This window comes from Eumetopias jubatus, unplaced genomic scaffold (genome assembly GCF_037043125.1).
Source record: "Eumetopias jubatus isolate StellerSeaLion01/CBP00866 unplaced genomic scaffold, mEumJub1_p1.0 scaffold_13, whole genome shotgun sequence".
NCBI lineage: Eukaryota > Metazoa > Chordata > Mammalia > Carnivora > Otariidae > Eumetopias > Eumetopias jubatus.
The window spans coordinates 16,447,849-16,473,223 of record NW_028274819.1 but is presented as its reverse complement, the minus strand read 5'-3'; the positions used below and the strand labels follow the sequence as shown (position 1 = coordinate 16,473,223).

At 41.2% G+C, this 25,375-nt stretch overlaps 1 protein-coding gene across 8 annotated transcripts in view; it reads right to left on the bottom strand.

Annotated features, from left to right (window-relative positions):
- The window catches only part of AMBRA1 (autophagy and beclin 1 regulator 1), a 171,660-nt gene that overhangs the window by 124,033 nt on the left and 22,252 nt on the right, over positions 1–25,375 (bottom strand). For 4 of the 8 annotated variants that reach the window (XR_015766670.1, XM_028111350.2, XM_028111349.2 and 1 more), the window contains 6 exons: positions 18,603–18,856; positions 18,176–18,234; positions 17,497–17,680; positions 16,695–16,867; positions 15,278–15,344; positions 13,263–14,716 (listed from right to left, as the gene is read on the bottom strand). Coding sequence is in view for 7 of the 8 variants with exons in the window: in XM_028111350.2 (XP_027967151.2) it covers positions 13,263–14,716; positions 15,278–15,344; positions 16,695–16,867; positions 17,497–17,680; positions 18,176–18,234; positions 18,603–18,737 (2,072 nt within the window). In the remaining variant the exon portion in view is untranslated. Of the gene's footprint in view, positions 1–13,262; positions 14,717–15,277; positions 15,345–16,694; positions 16,868–17,496; positions 17,681–18,175; positions 18,235–18,602; positions 18,857–21,913; positions 21,938–25,375 lie in introns of those variants that run through there. The other 4 variants (XM_028111356.2, XM_088017908.1, XM_088017909.1 and 1 more) reach the window with 2 other exon arrangements.

The following is a 25,375-nucleotide window of genomic DNA, read 5'->3' as shown; positions in this document are numbered from 1 at the left end:
AGAGATCTGTTGTCCAACTCTATGTATACACTTAACCATACTGCACATTTAAAAATTAAGAGGGTAAATTGGTGTGTTTTTTATCACAATTAAGATAGACCAAAAAAAGGAGGAGGTCACATTTGCCAGCAGAACAAAGAAAGGATAAAAGCCACCTTGCTAAGGTGAAGTGATCCAAGGAGATAGCAGGAAGAGAGGAAAACTGAGAAATGTATGGGAACATGTGTAGGGGAGGAAAAAAGTAAAAGAAGTAAAAAGATTCACACTCATAGCCTCTGAGGCAGCAAAGGAAAGGGGCACAATGTTAACAAACTGACTCTCTTTTTATGACGAGGTCATACTTTCAGTCTTTGATTCCTTTATTATTACAATTTTCTGCTCTAACTTGATTTTAATTTCCTGGCAGGTGGCACCCAAGCAGCCTTTTCACTGGAACCCACCCCTCTCCCCAAAGTACTCTGCTCACAGGGAGAGGTGCAGGCATTCTTCTCCAAGATTTCACACAGTCCATCTTCAAAGAAAGGTTACTTTCATACTGTATAACCTGACATAACAGAAAGCTGCTCACTAAAGTCTGACCCAGCCAGCAAATAAGCCTGGCACCCCCACTTTCCCTCTTTGGAAACAGAGGAGGAGTTTATTAATTTTTGCTATTAAAAAAGTCAGGCAGCTTCTCAGGTGAGGGGGCTGTCAGCACATCAGCTAACAGCCAGCAGGGGACCCCTTGCGGGTGAATTAGGCAGGAGGGGTTGGGTAGAGGAGATACCCTCTATGCCCAGTGCCTCCCCTAGGTGAAGCTGACTGGGCAGTTGGCTGGCTCAGTCCACAGAGGATGAGACCCTTAATCTCAGGGTTGTGAATTCAAGCCCCATGTTGGGCATGGAGCCTACTTTAAAAAAAAGGGGGGGTAGGGGTGCCTGGGTGGCTCAGTCAGTTAAGCCTCTGCCTTCGGCTCAGGTCATGATCTCAGGGCCCTGGGATGGAGCCCCACATCGGGCTCCCTGCTCCGCGGGAAGCCTGCTTCTCCCTCTCCCTCTCCCACTCCCCCCACTTGTGTTCCCTCTCTCGCTGAGTCTCTCTCTGTAATAAATAAATAAAATCTTTAAAAAAAAAAACCACTTGCTTACACAAAACCATCAACGTTTTGCTTGAGCTAATGCAGAGGTAACCAACACGAAATTGAAATTAAGTTAAGAAACATAAATAACAGCCCAGTACAAATTAAGGCACAAAGAAACTTCCATGCTCTGACTAAAGGGGCAATAACTACTCAACTCCTACTGTTAGTTATTATGTAGGAATACAAGCCAGATCTTCTAATTTTTTTTTTTCCAATAGAATCCAGAAATCTGGACTTATGTGGGAAAAAAACCTGAAATTTTTAGAAACACTGTAAGGGCAAATAAACATACCTGAGGTTATTTTGCAATCTCTGGATTAATGCTACAGGCCCACAGACTAAAGCCAAATTTGCTCACACAAATATGTTGTCTGGGGTGCTCCCAAAAGGAGAAGATATACTGGATCCTCCTGTCCCCATAAATATATAAGAAATCTAAGAGGAGGAGGAGAAGCTACCTGCACAGCTCTAATGAGCTGGGACCGATTACAATAAGCAAGATATATTATGCAAACAGAACCCCATACACCTGGTGTTATTGTCTTAGCAAAACCTCCAACGCACCCTTTAGAGCACTACTGTGAACAGATACGGTAGAGAAGGGGATCTGAAGGGGGAAGAATGAGTACTCGGGAAATTGCTCCCAGTGTATCTGCAGCACACACATAGAATCCCACTGTAGTCCCTGTAACACTCCAACACTCGGAGCTGACAGAAGCGATTACATCTTTTCAAGTTCACAGTGTGTATACAAAGCACACAGCCAGCTCTACACCATCCAGCCCCAGAGAGAGGGATGATGGGGGATAATTTAGATCAGTCTTAACAGGTGCTAATTTGACCTGCAGTGGGAGAAGGGCTGCTTGTCAAGCATACTGCCTTGCAGGGCCTGGAGGCTCACACCCTCCCCCACACCAGGGCAAGCCTTCTCACTTGCGAACAATTCCCAAGACAGATACAAAGCAAGGCTGGAAAACCTTGCTTCAGGGCAGATACCAGAGGAAACTAGAAACTCTTCATGCACTTATGCCTGCTCTTAACCAGCAGAGAATCTTTTAAGAGCCAATACCTAGGACATCTAGTCCAAAGCAGAGAGAGAGAACCAGTGCTGGAGTCCCCTACCTACCTCTTCAGAGCCTTCATGATCATAATGCCTTCTATTACTATAGCACCTGACTCTCTTCCAAATCACGTATACATAAAGCAGGGATTGGCAAACCACGGCTGTCGGCCAAATCTGGCCTGCCACCGATTTTTGTACAGCGCATGAGCTAAAAATGGTATTTATATTTTTAAATAGCTGAAAAACATCAAAAGACTCTTTCATGACACGTGAAAAGTATATGAAAATCGCATTTGTGTCTATAAATAAAATTTTATTGGAACACAGCCACATTCATTCACTTACATGTGGTCTCTGGCTGCTTTCATGCTACAATGGCAGAGTTCAATATCTGCATCAGAGACGGTATGGCCTACAAAAGCCTGAAATATTCACTATCTTGCCCTTCATAGAAAAAGTTTGCCAACCTCTGATATAAAGATATAACCAGGGATCATGCTCATAATTCAAAGAGGCTCAAATACAGAGTGACCTCGTTGGGCAGGTGAGCAGTGAAGGTGAAAAAGATTAACACTGGTACCTCTCTTCCACACTACCCTCACCCTCATATTGCCAAAGAAAGAAACCCCCAAAGACAAATAAGTCAAATATCTAAATGTTACTGCCTTATGATAGGGCAAAAAATGCCTGGTTTCTCCCAATCATTTAAGAAGGCCCTGAAGACTTAGGTAGCCTAAAGCCAGTAAGTGAATGTCAAAGATGGAACCAAGATTATGTCTCCCTCATACAAAACGGCTGGAGAAGATAAGTATATGAACATCTCCAAGTGGCAGATATTTAGAATTAAGAAAACAAAAGTCCTTTTCAACCTTGAGAAACAAGGTTCCTGAAAAACCCAGTGGTAGGAGAATTTACTCCTGAGAAACTTACGATCTTATGGGAGAAGAAAAAAAAAAAAGCAAACCAGGATTATGAGTCCCAATCTATGAAATTATATTCACTTGAAATAAAATTGGAAATAGAAAATATCTTTTTTTTTTTAAGATTTTATTTATTTGAGAGAGAGAGAATGAGAGATAGAGAGCACGAGAGGGAAGAGGGTCAGAGGGAGAAGCAGACTCCCTGCTGAGCAGGGAGCCTGATGTGGGACTCGATCCCGGGACTCCAGGATCATGACCTGAGCCGAAGGCAGTTGCTTAACCAACTGAGCCACCCAGGCGCCCGGAAATAGAAAATATCTTGAATTAGTAATAATACTATACAATTAATTTTCATTTACCATTAGCAATGTCCATATACTTTTTGGCCCCAGCAATTGTACTTCTAAAAATTCATCCTCCTCTAGAAACACCTGCACAAGTACACAAAGATGACACAGCTCTGTCTGTCACAGAAACAATCCAGATTCTATCAACAAGGCACTAGTTAAATTAACTATAGTGCATTCAATTGCTGGAATACTATGCCACTGTCAAAAAGGATGCAACAGCTCTATATACACCAACATTGAAAAATGTCCATGACATATTAAGTGAAACATGTAAATGGCAAAACAGTAGATTTAGTATGATCCCATTTTTACAAATAAAGAAAAAAATGTGTTTTTATTTACATAGAAAAAAAATTCTGGAGTTAACACAAATTGTTAACGAATTAGCACTGCAGAGAACATTCTTTCTATATCACACATTTCTGTAATGTTTGAATTTTTACAAATGAATTTGTATTTGTTTTACAAGCAGAAAACAACAGACATCTCAAAATTTCCACTGATTATCTCTCGTTCACTATAGCTTTTTGAGGCTCTCCCTTTCTCAAAGTTTCAATAACATGCCATTATGGTTGGGGGGGGCAAGGCTTTACTGCAGATAAGACTGCCTGCAGAGAGGCTTTCTTTATTTATTTAGCAACTTTTCATCCAAACATTTAAGGCCTTTCTAATTCTGACATAATCATTGACTCCTGCCTTCTGGTTTTCACCAGTCTCAAGACACAAATGAATCTAAAACCGTGTGATGTTGCCTAACTTTAACTTACCCTATTTAGCAGAGCCTCTTCAGTCTATTCTCAATCACCAGCCACAGTGATCCTTTAAAAATATAAGATCATGCTACTCTGCTTCCAATGGCTTTCCAAACCACTCTGAGTAAGACGTAAAATCCCTTAAATGGCTTAGAAGGCCCTGCATAATCCGATCCCCATCACCTCTCTACTGTCATCTTCTCTCATGCCATCCTTCGCTGTGCTCCAGCCAAGCGTCTCAGGGATTTTGCATTTGCCCTTCTCTCTTCTAGAATGCCCTTGCCCCCTATGTTTACAGAGTTGACCCTCTTACTTCCTTGAGGTCTCTGCTCCAATGTCACCTTCCCAGACTTCCTTTGATCCCCTATTTAACAATGCAAACTTCCATCCCAGCACCTCCTACGTTTTAAAATATTCTTCTCCGTAGAACTTATTACCACCTGGCATACTAGCTAGATATTTTATCTATTTGTTTATTGTCTTTCTCCCATTAGAAGGAGAGATTCACTGCTGGTGCTTAAACAGTATCTGGCACACAGTAGGTGCTTAGTAAATATTTGTTAACTGAATGAATGAATGAATGAACCAATCAGTCAATCAGAGTAATTATTTCACTAGCCCAATGCCCAAGATTATAATAAGAGCCTCACTCACACGTGATAGCCCTCGCCATACTCCTCAGTCTCTCCTCTAAGGCCTGGGTTTACCTTCCTCCAACTTCCCCTATACCTCTCTGAAAACTAAGCTTCTTATTCCACTATCAGTTTTGTCTCCTTTTTGATTTCTCAATACCTGCTTCTCTCTATTCCCAGAACAAGCCATGATTTGGTCATATCACAAATTAATTTCTCTTGGTTGAGAATTCTTCCCTATCTGTTCTCAAATGCCAAACTTCTGAGTAAGAACTCAAAAGTTAAGAAGGATTTATTGTAACTTGAATGCCAAAGACAACAATTCCGCTAATTTTTTAGGGGCATAATTAGAGGTAAAGCAAAACTCTCTCTTAATTATAAGGATTCTGCCCCTCACCAAAAAAAAAAAAACCCTCAACATCTCAAAACTAAAAAATTGTGATAATTTTAATAATGCTCAGACACCAAAAAGAAAAAAAAAATGAGAGTACCCACTTTCTCAAATTTGAAACACCCTACTCTAAGCAGATTCAGTGAAAGCCTTCCACAGAAACAAACATAAAGCACCAATGGGAAACAGAACCTTCACATTTAATTTGGCTTACTCGCATCTAATTTGGACTCTTTATTAAAGACCAAGTATTCCATCATTGAGACTGCAGAGTTTGTGTTTTTTTTTTAAGTTTATCTATTTTTTTTAGTAATCTCTACACCGAATATGGGACTCAAACTCACGATCCTGAGATCAAAAGTCACATACTCTTTCAACTGAGCCAGTCAGGCACCCCGAGACTGCAGAGAGTCTTTAAGGAGAAACAACAACACTGACTGGCAGAGGTATTAATATCAATGAGAGGTATTAATATCAATGAGAGGCCAAGCCAAATACCAAGAAAATGGTATCAAGAGGCAGCTGTATGGCCAGTATCTCTGATGAACATAGATGCAAAAATCCTCAACAAAATACTAGCAAACTGAATCCAATAATACATTTAAAAAAATGATTCACCACAATCAAGTGGGATTTGTTCCTAGGTTTCCAGGGTGGTTCAATATTCGCAAATCAATCAACATGATAAATCACATCAATACGAGAAAGGATAAGAATCATATGATCATCTCAACAAACGCTGAAAAAGAATTTGACAAAGTATAGCATCCATTCATGATAAAAACCCTCAACAAAGTAGATATAGAGGGGAAACATACCTCAACATAGGTATGTTCAAAGGTCATATATGAAAAACCCATAGCAAACAATCTCAATGGGGAAAAACTGAGAGCTTTTCCCCTAAGGTCAAGAGTAACACAAAGATGTCCATTCTCACCACTTTTATTCAACATGGTACCGGAAGTCCTAGCCACAGCAATCAGGTAACAAAAAGAAATAAAAGGCATCCAAACTGGTAAAGAAAAACTGTCACTCTTTGTGTATGACATGATACTATATATAGAAAACCCAAAAGACTCGACCATAAAACTGCTAGAATAAACGAATTAAGTAAAGTTGCAGGATACAAAATCAATGTATGGAAATCTGTTGCATTTCTATACACCAGTAATGAAGCACCAGAAAGAGAAATTAAGAAAACAATCCTGTTTATAATTGCACCACAAATAGTAAGATACTCAGGAATAAACCTAACCAAAGAAGTGAAAGACTTGTCCTCTGAAAATTATAAAACACTGATGAAAGAAATGGAAGATGACACAAAGAAACAGAAAGACATCCCAGGCTCATGGATTAGAAAAACAAATACTGTTAAAAATGTCTATACTACTCAAAGCACTCTACACATTTAATGTAATCCCTATAAAACACCAACAGCATTTTTCACAGAACTAGAACAAACAATCCTAAAATCTGTATGGAACCACAAAAGATCCCTCATAGCCAAAGCAATCTTGAAAAAGAAAAACCAAAGCCGGAGGAATCACATTTCTGGACTTCAAGTTATATTACAAAGCTGTAGTGATCAAAACAGCATGGTACTGGCACAATAACAGACACATAGATCAATAGAACACAATAGAAAATCCAGAAATAAACCCACAATTATGCGGTTAATTAATCTTCAACAAAGAAGGAAAAAATATCCAATGGGAAAAAGTCTCTTCAACAAATGGTGCTGGGAAAACTGGAAAGCTACATGTAAATGAATGAAACTGGACCACTTTCCTACACCATACACAAAAATAAATTCAAAATGAATTTAAAAATCTAAATGTGAGACCTGAAACAAAAATCCTAGAAGAAAGCAAGACAGTCATTTCTCTGACATCAGCTAGAGCAACTTTTTTCTAGATAGGTCCCCTGAGGCAAGGGAAACAAAAGCAAAAATAAAACTAATGGACCACATCAAAATAAAAAGCTTCTGTACAGGGAGGAAAGCAATTTACAAAACTGAAGGGCAACCTAGGGAATGGGAGAAGATATTTGCGAAGAACATATCTGATAAAGGGTTAGTATCCAAAATATATAAAGACCATATAGAACTGAACACCCAAAAAACAAATAATCCAATTTAAAAATGGGTAGAAGACATGAACAGACATGTCTCCAAAGAAGACATCCAGATGGCCGACACATGAAAAGATGCTCATCATCACTCATCATCAGAGAAACGCAAATCAAAACTACAATAAGATAGCATCTCACACCTGTCAGAATGGCTAAAACCAACAATACCAAAAACAACAGGTGTTGGGGAGGATGTGGAGAAAAAGGAACCTTCTTGCACTGTTGGTGGGAATGCAAACTGGTACAGCCACTCTGGAAAACAATATGGAGGGTCCTCAGAAAGTTAAAAATAGAACTATCCTACGATCCAGCAAGCACGCTACTGGGTATTTACCCAAAGAATACAAAAATACTAATTCAAAGGGATACATGCACCCCTATGTTGGATGAATGGATAAAGAAGATGGTGTATACATATGCATTGGAATATTATTCAGCCATAAAAAAGAATGAAATCTTGCCAACTGCAATGACATGGATAGAGCTAGGAGTATAATGCTAAGTGAAATAACTCAGAGAAAGACAAATACCATATGATTTCACTCATAAGTGGTATTTAAAAAACAAAACAAATGAGCAAAGGCGGAGGTGTGGGAAGAGAAAGAGACAAACCAAGAAATAGACTCTTAACTATAGAGAATAAACTGATGGTTTCCAGAGGGGAGGTGAGCAGGGGCATGGGGGAAACAGGTGATGGGGATTAAGGAGAGCATTTGTGGTAATGAGCATGATTAAAATAAAAACTTAAAAAAAAGAGAGAGAGAAGGAGAAAGCTGTAGACGCTGGTGCACTCAAGGAATATGTAGGCCCCAAGTCATCAGTGGGAGCCAATAGGAAGGACAGCAGACCAGGTGCAATAAGACTTATTAAAGGCTTCAGGACAACCAGTACACAACTTAGAAACAGCACAACAGTGGAACATCAGAGGAACAAGTTCTAGGTCACCTGAGCTCAAGTTATAGAAGCTGTCTTCCATGTACAACTCTAGATAATGCCACTTCATTTATTCAACAAGAAATTATTAAGGCAATGACTCCTTAGAAGACTAAAGGATATGACATTAATAATGGGTCTTGGGTCAACATTACAAGTAAATATCTATATAGTACAAGCAACAAAGAGAAAGTGATTATTTGGGACATTCAGTGAAGTTTTCTCAAAGGAAAAGGGGACAGCTGTTTTAGGTTTTGAATAATAAATTGAGGATACTCCCATCCAAAGAAATCAAAAGTGATTTTATATATATAAACTCTTTAGATCCAGTAAGGTCAGTGGCACAGCAAAGCTACTAAAGATGAACCCCTGTCTTTATTATGATCAAGCTGAAAAGACTGGTGCTTTCCTAATTTCTAGGTCACCTTCTCCCTCTTGTGGACCTATGACGAGACCTGCAGATATATCCATTTATCTTCTTCTATCAGTGATGTTTCTGCTGAGCGCTCTCTGGAAAATCCCCATGTGATTAGTGCTGAGGCATCAAACAAGTTAGTTGGCCCACAAAGCCTCAAGAGGCTTCAGACTGCTCTAACTCCAAAGCAATTCCCTCACAAAGTCTAAAAAAACTGAGAAATCAAATGCGGGGTTCCAACTCTAAGCTTCAATGTTCTGGGCCAAATTTCCCCAATCGTCTTTTATCATAAGGGAAAAGTGCAGATCAAAAGACATCAGTTCTCAGAACACACTCAATCTTACTAAATACTTCAGACAAAAGGCCTTGTCACCTTCCTGGAGAAGGAATGCAGATATAATTTAGTTGAGGAAGATTTGGCCCAGATTTTGATTTCCCATTTGCTGGGATTTTAATAGTGAACTTCCCAAACTGGGATCACTTCAAAAAAACTCATCAGTGCAGTTCTATGGGCTATTACCTAAAACAGTGTTTTTCCTATATCCCTACAACATTGTATTAGTTATATTTCTACAGAGAGACAGTTAATTACAAATGATCTATTAGACCTCCAGTATCTTACAAGAGAGTTGACTGAAGAGCCCACTCCCCCCACCCCACCATGATCTATAACCATGATCTATAGGAGCAACAGAGGTTCCGACAGAAAAACTGAATACGTGAAAGCACTAATTGCAAATGAAGAGGAGGAAAGAGTGCCCTCTTTAGGACCTAAGGGTTTGAATCCCACCGTTGTTATAAGCACCTCTTAAAAAGTCATTTCTGCCCATCTAAGTTTTTTCATCTATTTAAAAAAAAAAAAGAGGCTGGACTAAATACATTCTAGGTTTTCTCCCGTTTTAAGATGCCATTTAAATAATTTTCTCTTTTTCCTAATACCAGCCTTTCGAAGCCACAGGGACTCCTGCTGCAAGCTGCAGGGAGCCATAATACCTTGATCTTCTGCTAGATCCTGGGCTATTAGACCCAAAAAGAAGTTTCTGGGGGCGCCTGGGTGGCTCAGTTGGTTAAGTGTCTGCCTTTAGCTCGGGTCACGATCCTGGAGTCTTGGGATCCAGCCCCACATCGGGCTCCCTGTTCTGCGGGAAGCCTGCTTCTCCCTCTCCCACTCCCCCTGCTTGTGTTCCCTCTCTCGCTGTGTCTCTCTGTCAAATAAATAAATAAAATCTTAAAAAAAAAAGTTCCTGATGGGGAGGAAAAGGCCTGCCACCCAAGCTGTAAGTTGTAAGCTGGAGTTAAGACTCTACTGCCCACAGGAAAAAGGAGACAAACTGAACTGGTTACCACAGCTCAGCAACAGAGCTATACACACTTGTGCTTAATACACACTTGTGCTCAGTATTCTATTTGTGCTCAATATTCTACGTGCAAACATTATTAATTGAATCAGCATCACTCAAGATCAAAATATGCTTCTTTTGTCTATCTCCTACTACAAGGCCAAAGAATAAACCTTCCCCCTTCAAGTAGACTAAGGACACCTTCCTTTCCTACTGGCCAGCCTAGTCTAGTGGCAGCAACAGCCCAACAGTGACACCTGCTGGGGAAATCCAAGCAAGGGCCAGCTCGTCAGCTAGGGAACATCAGGTCTCTTTTTTGAAGGTGGCAGAAGGTGGCAGAAGATACTAACACCTGTATGTATTAGAATGTATTAAAATGCAGCCACTCAAATTATGAGGAAGTGATGGCCCTTCTATAAAGGCTATGCACTTGGAATATTTTACAATGTACCTCACTTTTGAGGAGGCTGTCAGCCCCCACAGTACATCTCATCCTACCTCGTGACTCCATAAATCATGTTTATTTTACAATGAAACCGTGTATTATTTGTATATTTTTAAAAGAAAAAATATATATACAATCGTTTACAGCAAGATGGCAAGGGCTTTCATTTACTACAACCTACATTTTTAAGCATTTGAACTTTTTTATTTAAAACACAAACATAGTTACTGGGTTTTAAACAGTCTACTTTTATTAAGAAGTGATTAATACTTTAATCACACGTGGCTATTTACATTTAGTTAAAATTTTAAAATGTACATGTAGCTCCTCAGCTCACACTAGCCACATTTCGAATGCTTAATAGCCACATGTGGCTAATGCCTACCATACTGGACAGCACAGATACACAACACTTGCATCACTGTAGAAAGTTTTACTGGACAGCACTGCTCTAGAGACACAGATTAGAGTATTTTCAGATGAAATTATATGATGTCGGGGTCGAGGGAGTCAAGAGGGGATACAGATGAATGAAAGCTGGACAAGTGTTAATAATTTTTAAAGTCAGATGACAGGTATATGAAAATTCACTTATACTTTACTCTTTATTTTTACATGTTTGAAGATTATCATAATAAAAAAACTAAAAGAAACTAAAAATAAACAAAAATGGTTCACCTAAAAATGAGGTATCACACTAAGGAATATACCATGGTTGGCAGCTTAGAAAAATAATGTAGTCATACAAACTAGAATTCAAATCCCCACTCAGCAACCTACTTAGGGATCTTTAACAAGAAACTTGACTTCTCTGAGCCTCACTTTCCTCAAATGTAACATGAGACATTTAATACCTGCCTTGCAGAGTTATGGTGGAAATTAGAAATAATTAATACAAAGGTACAGTACCTAACACATAGTAGGCCCTCAGTAATTGGTACCTCTTATTATTATCAAATAGAGTTTACTTTAAACCACTCAGGTATTTCTCAGAACAACACCAGAAGAGGTACCGCTACAACAGAATGCACAAAGGCTAACTGACCAGAAGCCCACTGGTACTATGGAAACAGGTCCTGGGAGGCTTTTAGAGCAGGAACTGAAGACCGTTCTTTTACAACTACCTTTCATAAACCTCTTGCATGCCTACTCTATGTCAGGCGCTGTGCTTGCTACCTTCCCACCTCTCTTGACAAAGAGGAGTAACAGTCTCAGGTTCCTAATATGGGTCATTATACAAGGCAAAATATTCCAAAGCTGGGAATTTAGGAGATGTTAATCCAGAATTGGTCTCAATTATATGAGCAGAGTAACAACCTCTATTATTTTGTCTATCTTTCATATCCAACCAAGTGTCCTATCTTACCCTTAGCAACAGCCCCTAGTAACCACCATGTTGCACTGAACATGTTCTTTCCTGTCTTAGAATGTGCTGGTCCCCTAAAATAAAAAGGTCTTTCCCTTTCCAAATCCTGCCCATCTTTCAAGACTTGATTTTGTGCAGCCTTCTCTGATGGTACTTCCCTTTCTCTGAAATGAGATTGCATTTAATCTCAGTACCACACAATGAAGCATTTGGGTCATCTACATTTTTTATATAAGTGCATGTAAATAAGTCCTGCCTCTACAATAACACTCCCAGCTGGTAAAGACCAGGTATTATACTTCTTTTGTATTCCCTACAGTGCCTAGCACAGTGCTGGAAAAATTGTAACCATTCAACAAATACTTATTAACTGGGTAACTCTCTCTAAAGCATTCTCCCAAAATAAAAAGTACATTACGTGCACAATCCATATTCCCACCCTTGTTAGAAGCTTATGTCAGAAATTTCAGTTGCTTCAACAGAGGATGTAATGCAGAGCAATATGCTGTTTGGATCCAACAGGCATATTCTGGGAGTTGGTGATTACGCTAGATGTGACCTTTACAGAATTACAGAAAGAAGTCCCTAATAAATCAAGATAGATGCGCACATAGCCATACATGGAACATGTGGTGGGTGGTCAGCTACACCCACTCTGTTTCTTCCATGGAGGAGCTGCCTGGGATGCTGATATGAGTATGGAGAGGCCTTCCTTCTATGAATTATTATTCTTCCCCACCTTGAGGTGAATGTCCATCTGGAAGATCTCCTCAAAGAATCTTAACTAAGCAACTAATTTGCTATCTAAAAAATAATATAAAAAATATTTTTTATATATATAAATATATGTATGTACGTATATGTACGTATTATTTTCTTTTCCCTTTTGTCAAGTTGCAATGTTCCAAAAGATAGGATTTAAAAGGTGAACACAGCTGTCCAACGAGACACGACTGAGAAAGAGCCAATACACTAATCTGTACCAAGCAGGATTCTCTTTTACTACTTATTCCTAAGCGCTCTGGGACATTTTCTTTTTTCACAGTAACTAGCGTTGCACATACAATCCTCCAAGAAGGTCAAAAGGCAGGGCAGAGGAAGTCAATGGCTCTAACTCCTCTTGTGCCTCTAACCTGATCTACATTCTCCTTTAAGGCTAAAGGTCTCACGAGCTTAGCCAGAAAAGGAGCTAGCAGAATCAAGTGACTTATACTGTTAGGCCCCATCCTATCTCTACTACCAGAGCAAGATTTTCCAAGAAGATGCAATGGACATCAGGGAAACCAGAACCAGATGCATGGGTCCCAGACACTCCAGATCCAGCCACAACATCTACAGGACTGAAGGAAGAGACGTAAGGAGAAAAGTAAGGGATGTAGGAGAAGACAAGAAAGCACCTGCTTACCTCCTGAGTGAATCTTCCTCAGAGCTCTCCTCAGGCATATCCTGATGTAAGGCTTCCTGTGATACAGTTCCAGATCTGCTAGACTGGGTGTAAATTCTTTCCCAGTGGCCCGTCTCCTGGTTGAAGGCCACCCCCACAGTCCTCTCCTCCTGCGGACTAGCAGAGCTGCTCAACTCCAGCCTGCTGGAGCTGGGCGTTTGGCCCTCAGTCCGCTCAAGGGGTGGCAGCTGGCTGCCACTCGATGGCATGCCCTCGAAGGTGCTGGGGACCTGCCAGGAGGAGCTGGCCTCGCTAGAGGAGTAGTTGGGTGTGGTTCTTTCCCAGCGCAGGGTGTCATTGTTGAAGGTCAGGAGGTTGTGGCAAGCGCGACAGCGGTTCAGGTGGCCACGGGACAGGTTGGAGTTGTTCTCACTACTGTGTGGGGTGGGCTGGTGGGAGGGGCCTGGCCTCTCGGACTCAATGTTGTTATTGAGCATTTCCTGGGCCTGTTGGGTCTGCGGGGCTTCTCCACTCAGGCTGTGGTCCAGCTCCTGAAGCCGGTCATATTCCAGAAAGAAGCGTCTCAGGTCACACTGAAGCTCATGGCGAATGCTGCCTGAGTTGTTTTGGCTGGAGCCACTTCCTCCATCTGACTCAGCGGCCAACCCTGAAGCTGGAAAACCCCTCCCTTCTGTGGCTGAAGTGTACACAGACGCTTGAGAGCCACCTTCCTGCTGTCTCAGCACAGACAGCAAACTCACCGAAGAGGCACTGGTCCTGGGCGGAGGCATGGATTCTGCCTCAGAGCGGGAGTTCAGACTGAGCACTGTCCGGGTCCACTCGGACCCTGTCAGCCCAGGAGCTATCTCTCGGTGATACCTAGAAGGGTGGCTGGACAAAGGGCCTCCCAAAGAGCGCCGGGTGGGACCCAGACTGAGGTTGCGGAGCGTGTTGCCGGCAGTGCTACTCTGGACCGTACTGAAGGCAGATGGCCGGTTCAGGAGGCCCTGGTCCTGCTGCGCTGACGAGGCCTGCTCCGGGGGATGGAAGGGCTCGGTCTGTACAAAAGAAAAGGAAGGGGTAGTAGCCCTGGCAGAAGCAGGGGGGACACTGTCCTGGTGTGGCAAGAGGGAAGGAACTCGAGTGCCAGAGCAGCGGCTGCAAAGGCACAGGATCCCAAGGTGCTGGCAGCACTCAGCTGTGGGGTAACTGACCCGCTGTCGGAGCCGGATGTAAGCGGAAGTCCTGGGGCGCTCCGTGGAGGGCTGAGGGGGAGGCGGTGGGGGTGAGGGGGTAGCAGAATCTTGCACTGTGCTTTGCTCTCCCACCTGGATGCCAGAGGAGCGGGAGGACAGCATGTGCAGGAAATTGTGGAGGAGAGGCGTCCGGCGAACTGGCTGTGATTGCAGCAGGGCACGCTGACGGTAGTGGGATAACTCTGTTCCGTCTATTGGGATCTCTGGTTCATCATCGCCCTGCAATGTGGAGCGAGGTGGGGCAGGGGGAGAGTGAGTCAGTTAGGTAGAACCTCCAAGCAAATCAAGGAAAACTAACTACTGACAACCAGCCAAGGAAAACAATCTTCATTGAGAGACAACAACCCTACCCTGAAGCACTGAGGACTAACTGGCTTCAACTTCAGGATCATCCTAAGGAATTAAATTATTCACTTCCAATTAGTGACATTTCTGAATGGGTACAGGGGACAAGCCAATTCTTTTACAAAGTGCATCTCTCTGACACGGAGGCAGTGAGGGAAGCAAAAATGTCAACCACCAGAGGCACAAAAATGACAAGCTATCCAACATAGCCTGGTTACTTCGAATAAAGTGATCACTTGGGGGTTTCAGAATGGACTCCCCCGTCAAGACTATGGCTAGCACTTTAAATATGCAGTCCAAAGCTAGTTTTCAATCTCGACTGAAAAAGAAACACTTGGGCATTACAAATTACAAGTCCAAAATAATCAGAATTGGAATGCTAGTTTAGAAAACCACTCCCAGTTTAGATGGAGTTGGAACTGCTGACTAACTTACCTGCTGATTAGAGGGGTTAACAATGGCTGTGAGTAAGTAGTGTCCAAGAGGATCAAATCTCACCAGACTGAAAACACAAAAGAGAAAGACAGACACACAGAGATGTTAACTGAGAAGAGGAAGCCTGTGTTCAAATGTATAGCAATCACTACTGATAACTGTGGGATTACCCAGGTATCCACTTCATGCTAGAAACTTTCAAAACTTTCGAAGACATCAAAATAATAGGGCTCAATACTTCTTGGTACCTCCTCACACTTGCCAGAATAAGGGAATATGTATCACAAAAATAATTTCAAAGAGCATCTAGGCTTCAGTACCAAGAAGCAGCTGCATCAAACACACGCTTGTTCATAGCAAAGAGCCTATCATAACAGTAAAGCATAGCACACTCCCATACCCTGCCACAGGGTTAGTTAGTTCTTCCTTCATGAAGCAGCTACACTGGCAAGAAGCAGGAGTTCTGGTGACAATGAACAGTCTCAGCATCAAGTGACATAGCTGAGACTAGAAAACTTTCTTATATCCAACCTCAATACCAAGAGGACTAAAGAAAACCAGTGCATCAACTTTAATTCAGGCAATGTGTGTTTTGATCTCGAGGGCTAAATATCAATTAGCAGATTTGATACGCCTGACATCTCCATTTTCCAGTTTGATAAACACAAATAACTGATGTTAGCAACTTCCCACCAAGTTAACCTCCACCTGAACAGGTTTCCCAAAAAAGGGCCTTACCCCAAACCCAGATAGTTTTGAACCTAAAAGACATTCTAACAACCCTGGTCTACAGAGACCAGAAGATGAGACCCAATCAGAAACAGCTAAAATGAGGGCGCCTGGGTGGCTCAGTCGGTTAAGTGACTGCCTTCGGCTCAGGGCATGATCCTAGAGTCCCGGAATCGAGTCTGCATCGGGCTCCCTGCTCAGCAAGGAGCCTGCTTCTCCCTCTAACCCTCCCACCTCTCATGTACTCTCTCTCTTTCTCTCATTCTCACTCTCTCAAAATAAATAAATAAATCTTTAAAAAAAAAAAAACAGCTAAAATGAACTACTGATTGGCCAGCAGCTTAAAAAGTCGGAGTGGGGCACCCGGGTGGCTCAGTCAGTTGGGCATTTGCCTTCGGCATAGGTCATGATCCCAGGGTCCTGGGATTGAGCCCCGCACGGGGCTCCCTGCTCAGCAGGAGCCTGCTTCTCCCTCTCCTCCCCACTCATGCTCTCTTCTCACTATCTCTGTCTCTCTCTCAAATAAATCAATAAAATCTTAAAAAAAAAAAAAAAGTCAGAAGAGCTGTACAGATAACCACCTGCTCTGAGCAGGTACAGCAAACTGCTTCCTGAGGTGACAGCAAGCGTAAATGTTCTCTGCCATGTTAGTCCTATGCCAGACATTGCTGGTGGGCAGAGCACTCACCGGACCCGTTCCATCTCGCTAGCTGTCTTCACCACAGCAAAGGGCTCCCGCCGACTCCAATCCCAGAAGTGGATCTCATTGGCAGTGGCAATCAACAGGAGCTGAGCCGTAGGGTGGAAAGCCAGAGAAGCAATGGCATTGTTGCTGTCTGTGAACCAGCTTTCACTGCCACCCTATAAATGAACCAATCCCAAATATTCTCAGGTTACAAACTGGCAGCAGACTGGGATGTCAATTTCAAGAAAGGACCATTTAAGGTAAAATGACTACTTATAGGGCCTACTTTAAATATGTCCACTGTAAAATGTAGAAAATCAGTGATCTGGCAGTGTCACCAATTTATCAGAAAATTATTACTGTCAGCTCAGTTTGCCAAGGCATCTACAATCCAAAGCAATGAGCATCCACATAGTTCCTGCTTCTGAAGCCTGTGAAAACGCATGCTTGGTGCATGACATGGTGCACAACAACCCACTAGCAAGTCATCAGGACAAAAAGCATACTGCTTTGGCAATCATGATCAGAATACAGTACAATCCTTGCTCTAAAAAAAAAGTATCTATCCTGAACATATTTTAGAACCTCCTATACTATGTCACAATGGGCAGATGGAAGAATAGTTAAATAGGGTGTTCATCTTAGAATGGAGGAATAGGGACTAGACTTCCCCTTATTTAAGTGGGTAACGACTACCACTTACTCAGAGATAGTCCTAAGAACCTGGCTAGTCTCTCCTCCAGTTAAGAACTCAATGGTAAACAACTCTCTGCATTTAGAATACCAAAGAAATGGAAATACTTACATGCAAATCCCAAATCCTGACCTCCCCATCTAGGCAGCCAGAAGCAATAAGGCCTGAGATGGTGGGATGAAAAGTGACACACCACGGAGTACGGCGGTGTCCAATCAAAGAATGAACACACTTGCCAGTCTTCACCTCCGTAATATAGATATTATGGTTCACGTGGGTGGAGGCCAACAGAGTCCTAGGGAAGCAAAGAGTAGGAAATGAATGTGAAGCGTAGAGGAGGGTAACAAACTTTATCAGTTCTGGATAATCAGCTTTCGAATATTCCCCACCCCAGTGTTGAAAAACTACACCTTAGGTATCACAAACAACAGAAGTATTCTGATCTTTAAAAGCTTTGGCTTCTCTACACTGTCCCCAAATGACACAGATCCCCTTCAGAGACTATTTTCTCCCAGCTGGAAAAATAATCATGCCATCAGTGGCCTATATCACACCGGCAAAGGATAGTAATTGAGAAACTTTCCAAGTTTGGATGCTCAAGGTCCATTGTTTCCTTTGCTTATCCCCATTATTTCTATGGTTAGCACTGCTCATCTACTTTCTTTCCCCTTCCGGCAAAGCTCTGTTCATGCAAAGCTTCAAAGAACCCTTAGGGATGTTACCAAGCTCGGGCCAATATACAGAAAGCAAAGCTGTACCAAGTCTTAAGTTATAGATAAGCACCAGGTACCTGTCTGGGCTGAAGGCCAGTAAGAAGGTAGAGCGTGGACTATCCGGCAGTTCTACTCTCTGAAAAACGAACCAAAAAAAGTTAAGATACATTATTTATAAACTATGGCTCACTCTATCTCAAAAGCACACAAGCCACTGTAGATTAGTATTCAGTATAAGCTAAAAAACTGGAGACAATGATCAAGCCACAAGTTGAGAGAAAGAAATCCAAAATACCTTTAAGAAAAATGTCTAGCTCTAAAGGGAAAAGATATTTCTAGCCCATAAATTCTTCCAAATTTATTTTTAAAACTCCGTTAAGTTAGATATATCAATTCCCTCACACAAAATAAATTATACCCCACTGTACATCATTAGCCCATTCTAAAACCCCATTCTATGGTCACCCCTACAAATCCAATGTCAAAAATATCTGTTTTTCCTACCTTGCCCTCCCATTTCATCCACCGAGTTTTATCTTCCACTAGCTCCTGCAGAAGCCGTTGTGCTCCAAAGGCCCGAGTGCCCCGTTCTCGCCCCCAGAGTATCCGGACAGCATTCTTCTCTGGAACCACCTTCATGGCGCTCAGCAGCCACTGTCACACCAGGCACAGGAAGAGAAGGAGCGAGCAATAGCTCCACAAGCTGAAGCAGCTAAAATGAAGCCATTCAGGTCCTTGTAAGTTGTCTTCATGGAAATCTAAAAGATGGACATTAAAGTCAAAGAACATCTGTTCCGCAATCAGAGAGCCTGCCACTGCAAATACGATTCTAGCTCAAATAGCTAAGTATTTTTTCATATTTAATGACATGCTCTCAGAAGGACCCTCCTCCCAAAACTTTTCTTCCAAAAATATTTCATGTTTTTTTCCAAGTTTTTTTTTTAAGTTCTAGTTAGTTAACATATACGGTAACAAAAATATTTCATCATTAAATTCTTCTCATATCCTCAGTAGCTCAGCCTTATATCTAAAGAATAGATCATTCTCTAAAGCAGTTACTCTTATTATTTTATCAGGCAGGAAGAACTTTTCTTACTAATAAAATTCTAAAAACTTGTCAAAAACAAAACACAACACAGCACCTGCCCTCCCTTCTGCACCACATTGCCTCCCTAGCCACCAGCCCCCCTCCTTATCACTTGGGCAGCCTCCAAGCCAAAGAACAGGTAACCAATTTTAAAAGGTTATTATTTGAGTTCTAGCTCTCTCTTTTTTTTTTTTAGGGCGGAGAGAGAGAGAATCTTAAACAGACTGTATGCCTAGCATGGAGCCCAACGCGGGGCTTGAACTCACAACCCTGAGATCATGACCTGCGCCGAAACCAAGAGTCAATGCTTAACCTACTGAGCCACCCAGGCGCCCCAAAGTCTGGTTCTTATGCAATAGCTTCAACTCTATCTCCTACCTAAAAGCATGTACATAAAGACTACTTTGGGGGTAGCTTTCTCACTCTCTTTTTCTCTTCTCCACTAAAGTTCCAGACTAGCAGAGAGAGAGAGAGGATGAAAGAGAATAAAAAAATTTAATTCCTTTTTCTCATCCACCACAAGCCATAAGGGCATAAAACTATCAAAAAATAAAAATTCAACTAAAATGTCAACCAGCAGCAAAATATACACACATGCAATTAACGAATTGTGGTTCCTCTATACAATGGAATATGCAACCCAATAAAATGGCATTTCAGAAAAATACATGTAAAATGTTATTCACTATAGCACTGTTTCAACTGTTATGAAAAATTTCAAATGTGCAGAAAAGTTGAAAAAACAGTACAATAAACACACTATTCATGACTTAGACTCAAGAATTGTTAATATTTTGTCACATTTGCTTTATCTGGCTCTATGAACACACTACATTTGTGTTGTTTTTTTACTTTTTTCTGAAGCATTTCATCAGGTTTCAAGATGCTTTAACCCTATATCCCTCATTGTGCATCTGCTAGGAATAAGGACGTTTGACTTCATTACCACAATACCAGTAAGTACACTGATTATCATCTAATATTCAGTCCTCATTCAAATGTCCCCAACTGTCTAAAAAATGTCTTTAATAGTTGGCTTACAAAACAAAACAAAACAAAACAAGAATCCAACCAAAACTCAAGCAATGAATTTGGATGTCATGTCTCTTTAGTCTCTTTTACCCTAGAATGGCCTCCAAGTTTTGCTTTGGTTGGTTTTATATTTACTTATTTACGACATAAGCCTATTTTTTTTTTTAGAGGGGGAGCAGCAGGGGGAGAGAGAGAATCTTTTTTTTTTTAAGATTACATTTATTTATTTGACAGAGAGAGAGCACAAGCAGGCAGAGCAGCAGGCAAAGAGAGAAACAGGCTCCCCACTGAGCAGGGAGCCCAATGAGGGGTTCGGTCCCAGGACCGAGGGATCATGACCTAAGCTGAAGGCAGAAGCCCAATGACTGAGCTACCCAGGCGCCCCAAGAGAGAGAGCATCTTAAGTGGGCTCCACCCTCATCTCAGAGCCCAATGCGCAAGGCTTGATCTCATGACCCTGAGATCATGACCTGAGCTGAAATCAAGAGTCACCCACATGCCCCCAACACAAGCTTTTTTAAAGCCCAGGACACGTGACTTGGACAATGTCTTACACCTTAGTTTTGTCTGTTTGTCTCTTCACAGTGTCATTTAGCTTACCTCTCTATCCCTTACATTTCCTATAAACAGAAGGTTAGGTCTAAAACACTGATTAGATTTAGGTTGAGTAGTTTCTGGCAAGAATGTCTCACAGGTGATGCTATGTATGTACCTCACGATGCAGCACAGCAGGTGGCACATATTGTCAGGCTGTCCCACTTACATGGTAAATTATGTGATCATTTGGCAAAATATGACTACTTGGTTGAGTTTGTAATTGAAAGAGCTCTCTATAAAGGTATAATCCCCCCTTTACAATTAGCAATCTGTGGCTAATATTTGGCATCAAGTGAATATCCTGCTCCTTCTCAACTTTTTGCTTAATAGTTTAGCAGTCACTGATGATTCCTTCTTGAATTATTTCATTTAGGGGCTGAAAAAATGTTGATTTTTCCAATTCCATCATTACTTCTACATTTATTAGCTGGCATTCCTTCGGAAAGAACTTTGCCTTAAAAACTGAAGCAGAGTAAGTGGGTTTTTTCTCCCTTTAATTACTACTTTTGTCTTATTGTTTGTAATAGTACAAACTCAGGACAACCCAAGTGTCTATGTAAAAAGGGGACTAGATGACTAATCTATGGTAAGGAAGATTCTCTGGGTACTGACAACAAGAGGTCTCCAAGATAAAATATTGTGAAGAGAGGGGAAAAGCAAAGTACAGAGCACTACGTATAGTAATGCTACCTTTTGAGTAAGAGAAGAAATTAAATGGTCACTCATTAGGGACTGAAGGGACAAGACAAACGGAGACAAAGATGGAAGCAAGACTTCTCAAATATTTTCATTTTGTGTCTTTTTTTTTGAAATGTATTACCTATTCGAAGTTTATTTTAAAAACATTTAGTGATGTGAAAAAAATACCTGTTAAGTGAAAAAAGCAGAATACAAAATTACATACACAGTGTGATCCCAATTTTGTAAAAAAAAATATGTACATGTATATATATAATGTATATCTTGGTAAATAATGATACAAAAGAAATATAAATACTAACCATGGTTGTCTTAAGCTGGTAGGACTATAAGTGATTTAATAATTAGAAAAGGCAGTGTTCTTTTCACTTTTTAAATTTAAAAAGTAATAAATACTTACCGTAAAAAGTGAAACAATGGGCTCTTTACATTTCACAGTGGCTGCAATCTGAAAAGTACACAACTAGATGTATCCAAATACAGACAGAAGGAAAAATATTTATAGCCTGTGCTGAAAGGAGTTTTCTCCCTGTCATATTAAAATGTAGAAAGTCAGAAAGATTTTACAGAAAGACACAACTCCAAGTTCCTAGACACATACAGCAAAGTTCCCTAAGGAGTGACAAAGGAACAAAGCCTAGTCTGTATCCTCATGGTAGAGCTCTCATCCCTCATTAGGGCACGGAATAAGTATGTACACACTGAAAATGTCAACGTGCTGTAGGCCAACCTTCTGAAGCAACTAAGGACAAAATAACTGGGAGGAAATAATCTACTTGGTGACCCTGACAATTCATGGTTTAGCACCAAGAGTCTGGAAGTGAAACTGCCACACAGCTGAATAATTAACTAACCAGGAAGGTGCTAGAAACACAGTTCCCATTAGTTCACTTTAAGCCTTTATGGAGTCTAATTTGTTTTTTGAGCTCATAATTCTTTTACCTAATACAGAGAAGTTCAGAAGAAATGAGTTTTGAGGGTCACTTGTCTTAAGAGTGTGACATAAAAGTACTTTCACAGAACTACATTTAAACCGTTTATAATCTTTTAACATGCGGTGAAAACAGCAGTCCAATTCATACAAAAAAAAAAAAAAAAAAATGACCTGACCTGTGTAACTCAAGAGGAAGGAAATATAGGTCACAAACATTGTAAGATTCAGAAAACTGTGATACAACCGAAAAAGTTCCTAAAGGAATTGGAAGAGGAAAGAGCTGCTACAAGTATCAGTTATCCAAAAAAACTAAAAACCTCAAGCTCAGGCTTGCCAAAGAGCTTGTCTATCAATTTCCAAGGACCTAAACACACTAAAAGTTCAAATGAGAAAGTTGGACTGATGCCAGGAAGTCAAAGGGCCTAAAACAATCGCACAGTTTCTCCTCTGTCTGAAGAAAAATATTTGCTCTGTTTCTTTCAAAGGATAAGGGACTTAGACTCACAGCTACCTGAGAAGAGATTTTACTTTGTTCTCTATAAGGAACAAAAGGAGCTAAATCAGACTGAAGTCAGACAGGCCTGTTGCTGAGGAGGAAGTGCCAGTCAAGTGTGTTTTTCATTCCTCTTTTTAAAAAGGAGGAAGAAACAAGTTTCCCAATCTGTCCCTTAAAGCAGACTGAGACAAAGGGTGCCAAGAATAGTCTTTGTGATGCCATTACACAGTCCCCAGAATCAATTCTTGGTCACCAAGGGCCTTATGCAAGGAGAACCGGAAGGACACAACTGAGATGTGTACATAAAACAAATAACACTTTCCACATGCCCCACCCCCCATAACATGACTGATCACTCTGAAAAGATGGGAAGATAAACCACCTTTTAAAGACTTTCTCTTCTTAATCCTAGGACATAATTGTATTTAACAACTAATAATAAAAATCACCTAGAAAGTATGCCACAACCCAGTGGGAACTAAAAGTCGGATTTACAGGTTCTCCTAGCAATTTGATCATCTAATGCCAGGAACTTTTTACTCCACCTTCTCCCTAGGGGACTTCAGGAAAGTTACTTAACCTCTTTGAGACTTAGTTTCCTTCTCTGTAAAACAGGAATGGCAATATCTACTTATCAGGTTGCTGTGAAGCTCCAATAGGAAAAGAGTGGTAGAGTGTCAACATCGTTGCTGTTACTGTTGTCATTAGTACTGAATCCTCTTTGGGGTTCACCATGGTCTCCTTCACCAAACAATACAGCCAACTAAAACCCCAGAGATACACGATGCTAACAATTCCCAAGAGTAGCAGATTTTTCTAAGAAACATTTCAAAGGCTATTACCATCAACAAAGTAAAAAGTACTCAGGAAAATAAAGTCTATCTCTGCGGCAAAAATAATTAAATGAGGGGCACCTGGGTGGTTCAGTCAATTAAGTATCCGACTCTTGATTTCAGCTCAGGTCATGATCTCATGGGTTGTGAGATCGAGCCCAGCATCGGGCTCTGCGCTGGCTGTGGAGCCTGCTTAAGATTCTCTCTTTCTCTACTCTCTCTCCCTCCCTTTCTCTCTCTCTCTCTCCTTCTCTAAATAATAATAATAATAATAAAATGAGATCTGAGCTATCTCTCCATAAGTAAAGTGAATTAAAAAGTAGAACCAACAGGGACGCCTGGGTAGCTCAGTCGATTAGGCATCTGCCTTCAGCACAGGTCATGATCCCAGGGTCCTGGGACTGAGTCCTACATCAGGCTCCTTGCTCGGTGAGGAGCCTGCTTCTCCCTCTGCCTGCCACTCTTCCTGCTTGTTTTCTTTCTCTCTCTGACAAATAAATAAAACCTTAAAACACACACACACACACACACACACACACACACAGAACAACTCAGAATTGTATCTGCAACCTGGCTAATAATTCAGATCCTAAATCCTCCCTTCCAATAGCATTCCAGGGGTGTGAATCAGAAAACTATTAGATCTGTAAGGGACTGTTAAAATGGAGTACAATCACCTCATTTCTTTGAGTAACTGCATCTCTCTCCACTGCACTAACCATGTAGGAAGTCTAAGAGTCAGATCAATTATGTAATACCAGCATATATTCCATAACACAGAAGATTCATCCCAAGGTTAATTCTTTTTTTTTTTTTTTTTAAGATTTTATCCACTTATCTGACAGACACAGCGAGAGAGGGAACACAAGCAGGGGGAGTGGGAGAGGGAGAAAACAGACTCCCCGCTGAGCAGGGAGCCTGACGCGGGGCCCGATCCCAGGACCCCGGGATCATGACCCAAGCGGAAGGCAGATGCCCAACGACTGAGCCATCCAGGCACCCCCCCCCAAGGTTAACTCTTTATTTATATATATATATATATATATATATATATTTTTTTTTTTTTTTTTTTAAGATTTTATTTATTTGTTTGACAGAGAGACACAGCAAGAGCGGGAACACAAGCAGGGGGAGTGAGAGAAGCAGGCTTCCTGCTGAGCAGGGAGCCTGATGCGGGGCTCAATCCCAGGACCCCGGGACCATGACCCGAGCTGAAGGCAGACACTTAACGACTGAGCCACCCAGGCGCCCCCCAAGGTTAACTCTTGAAAAAAAAAGTTCTTTAAATACTAAATCTAGGATTACTTGCATAAGTAAAGCTCTCCCAACAACTGGAAAATTAGCGACAAAATGTCAAGCCTTTAATTAGAGGTCTAAAAGTAGCCCAGTACTCTTTAGAAACTCCATGTGGGTGGAAATACACACAGTTTTCTACAATTGGCAGCTTTGTTTTCATTAATAGGACTTTTTACAAAACATTTTAGAACACTTCAAATGACACTGCATAGGATCCAAGTCCATAATGTGAGCTCCACAGTGAGCAACCAGACCTGACCATACAGTTCTTGCCAGACTGCTAGATGAGACTGAGCTTAGAGG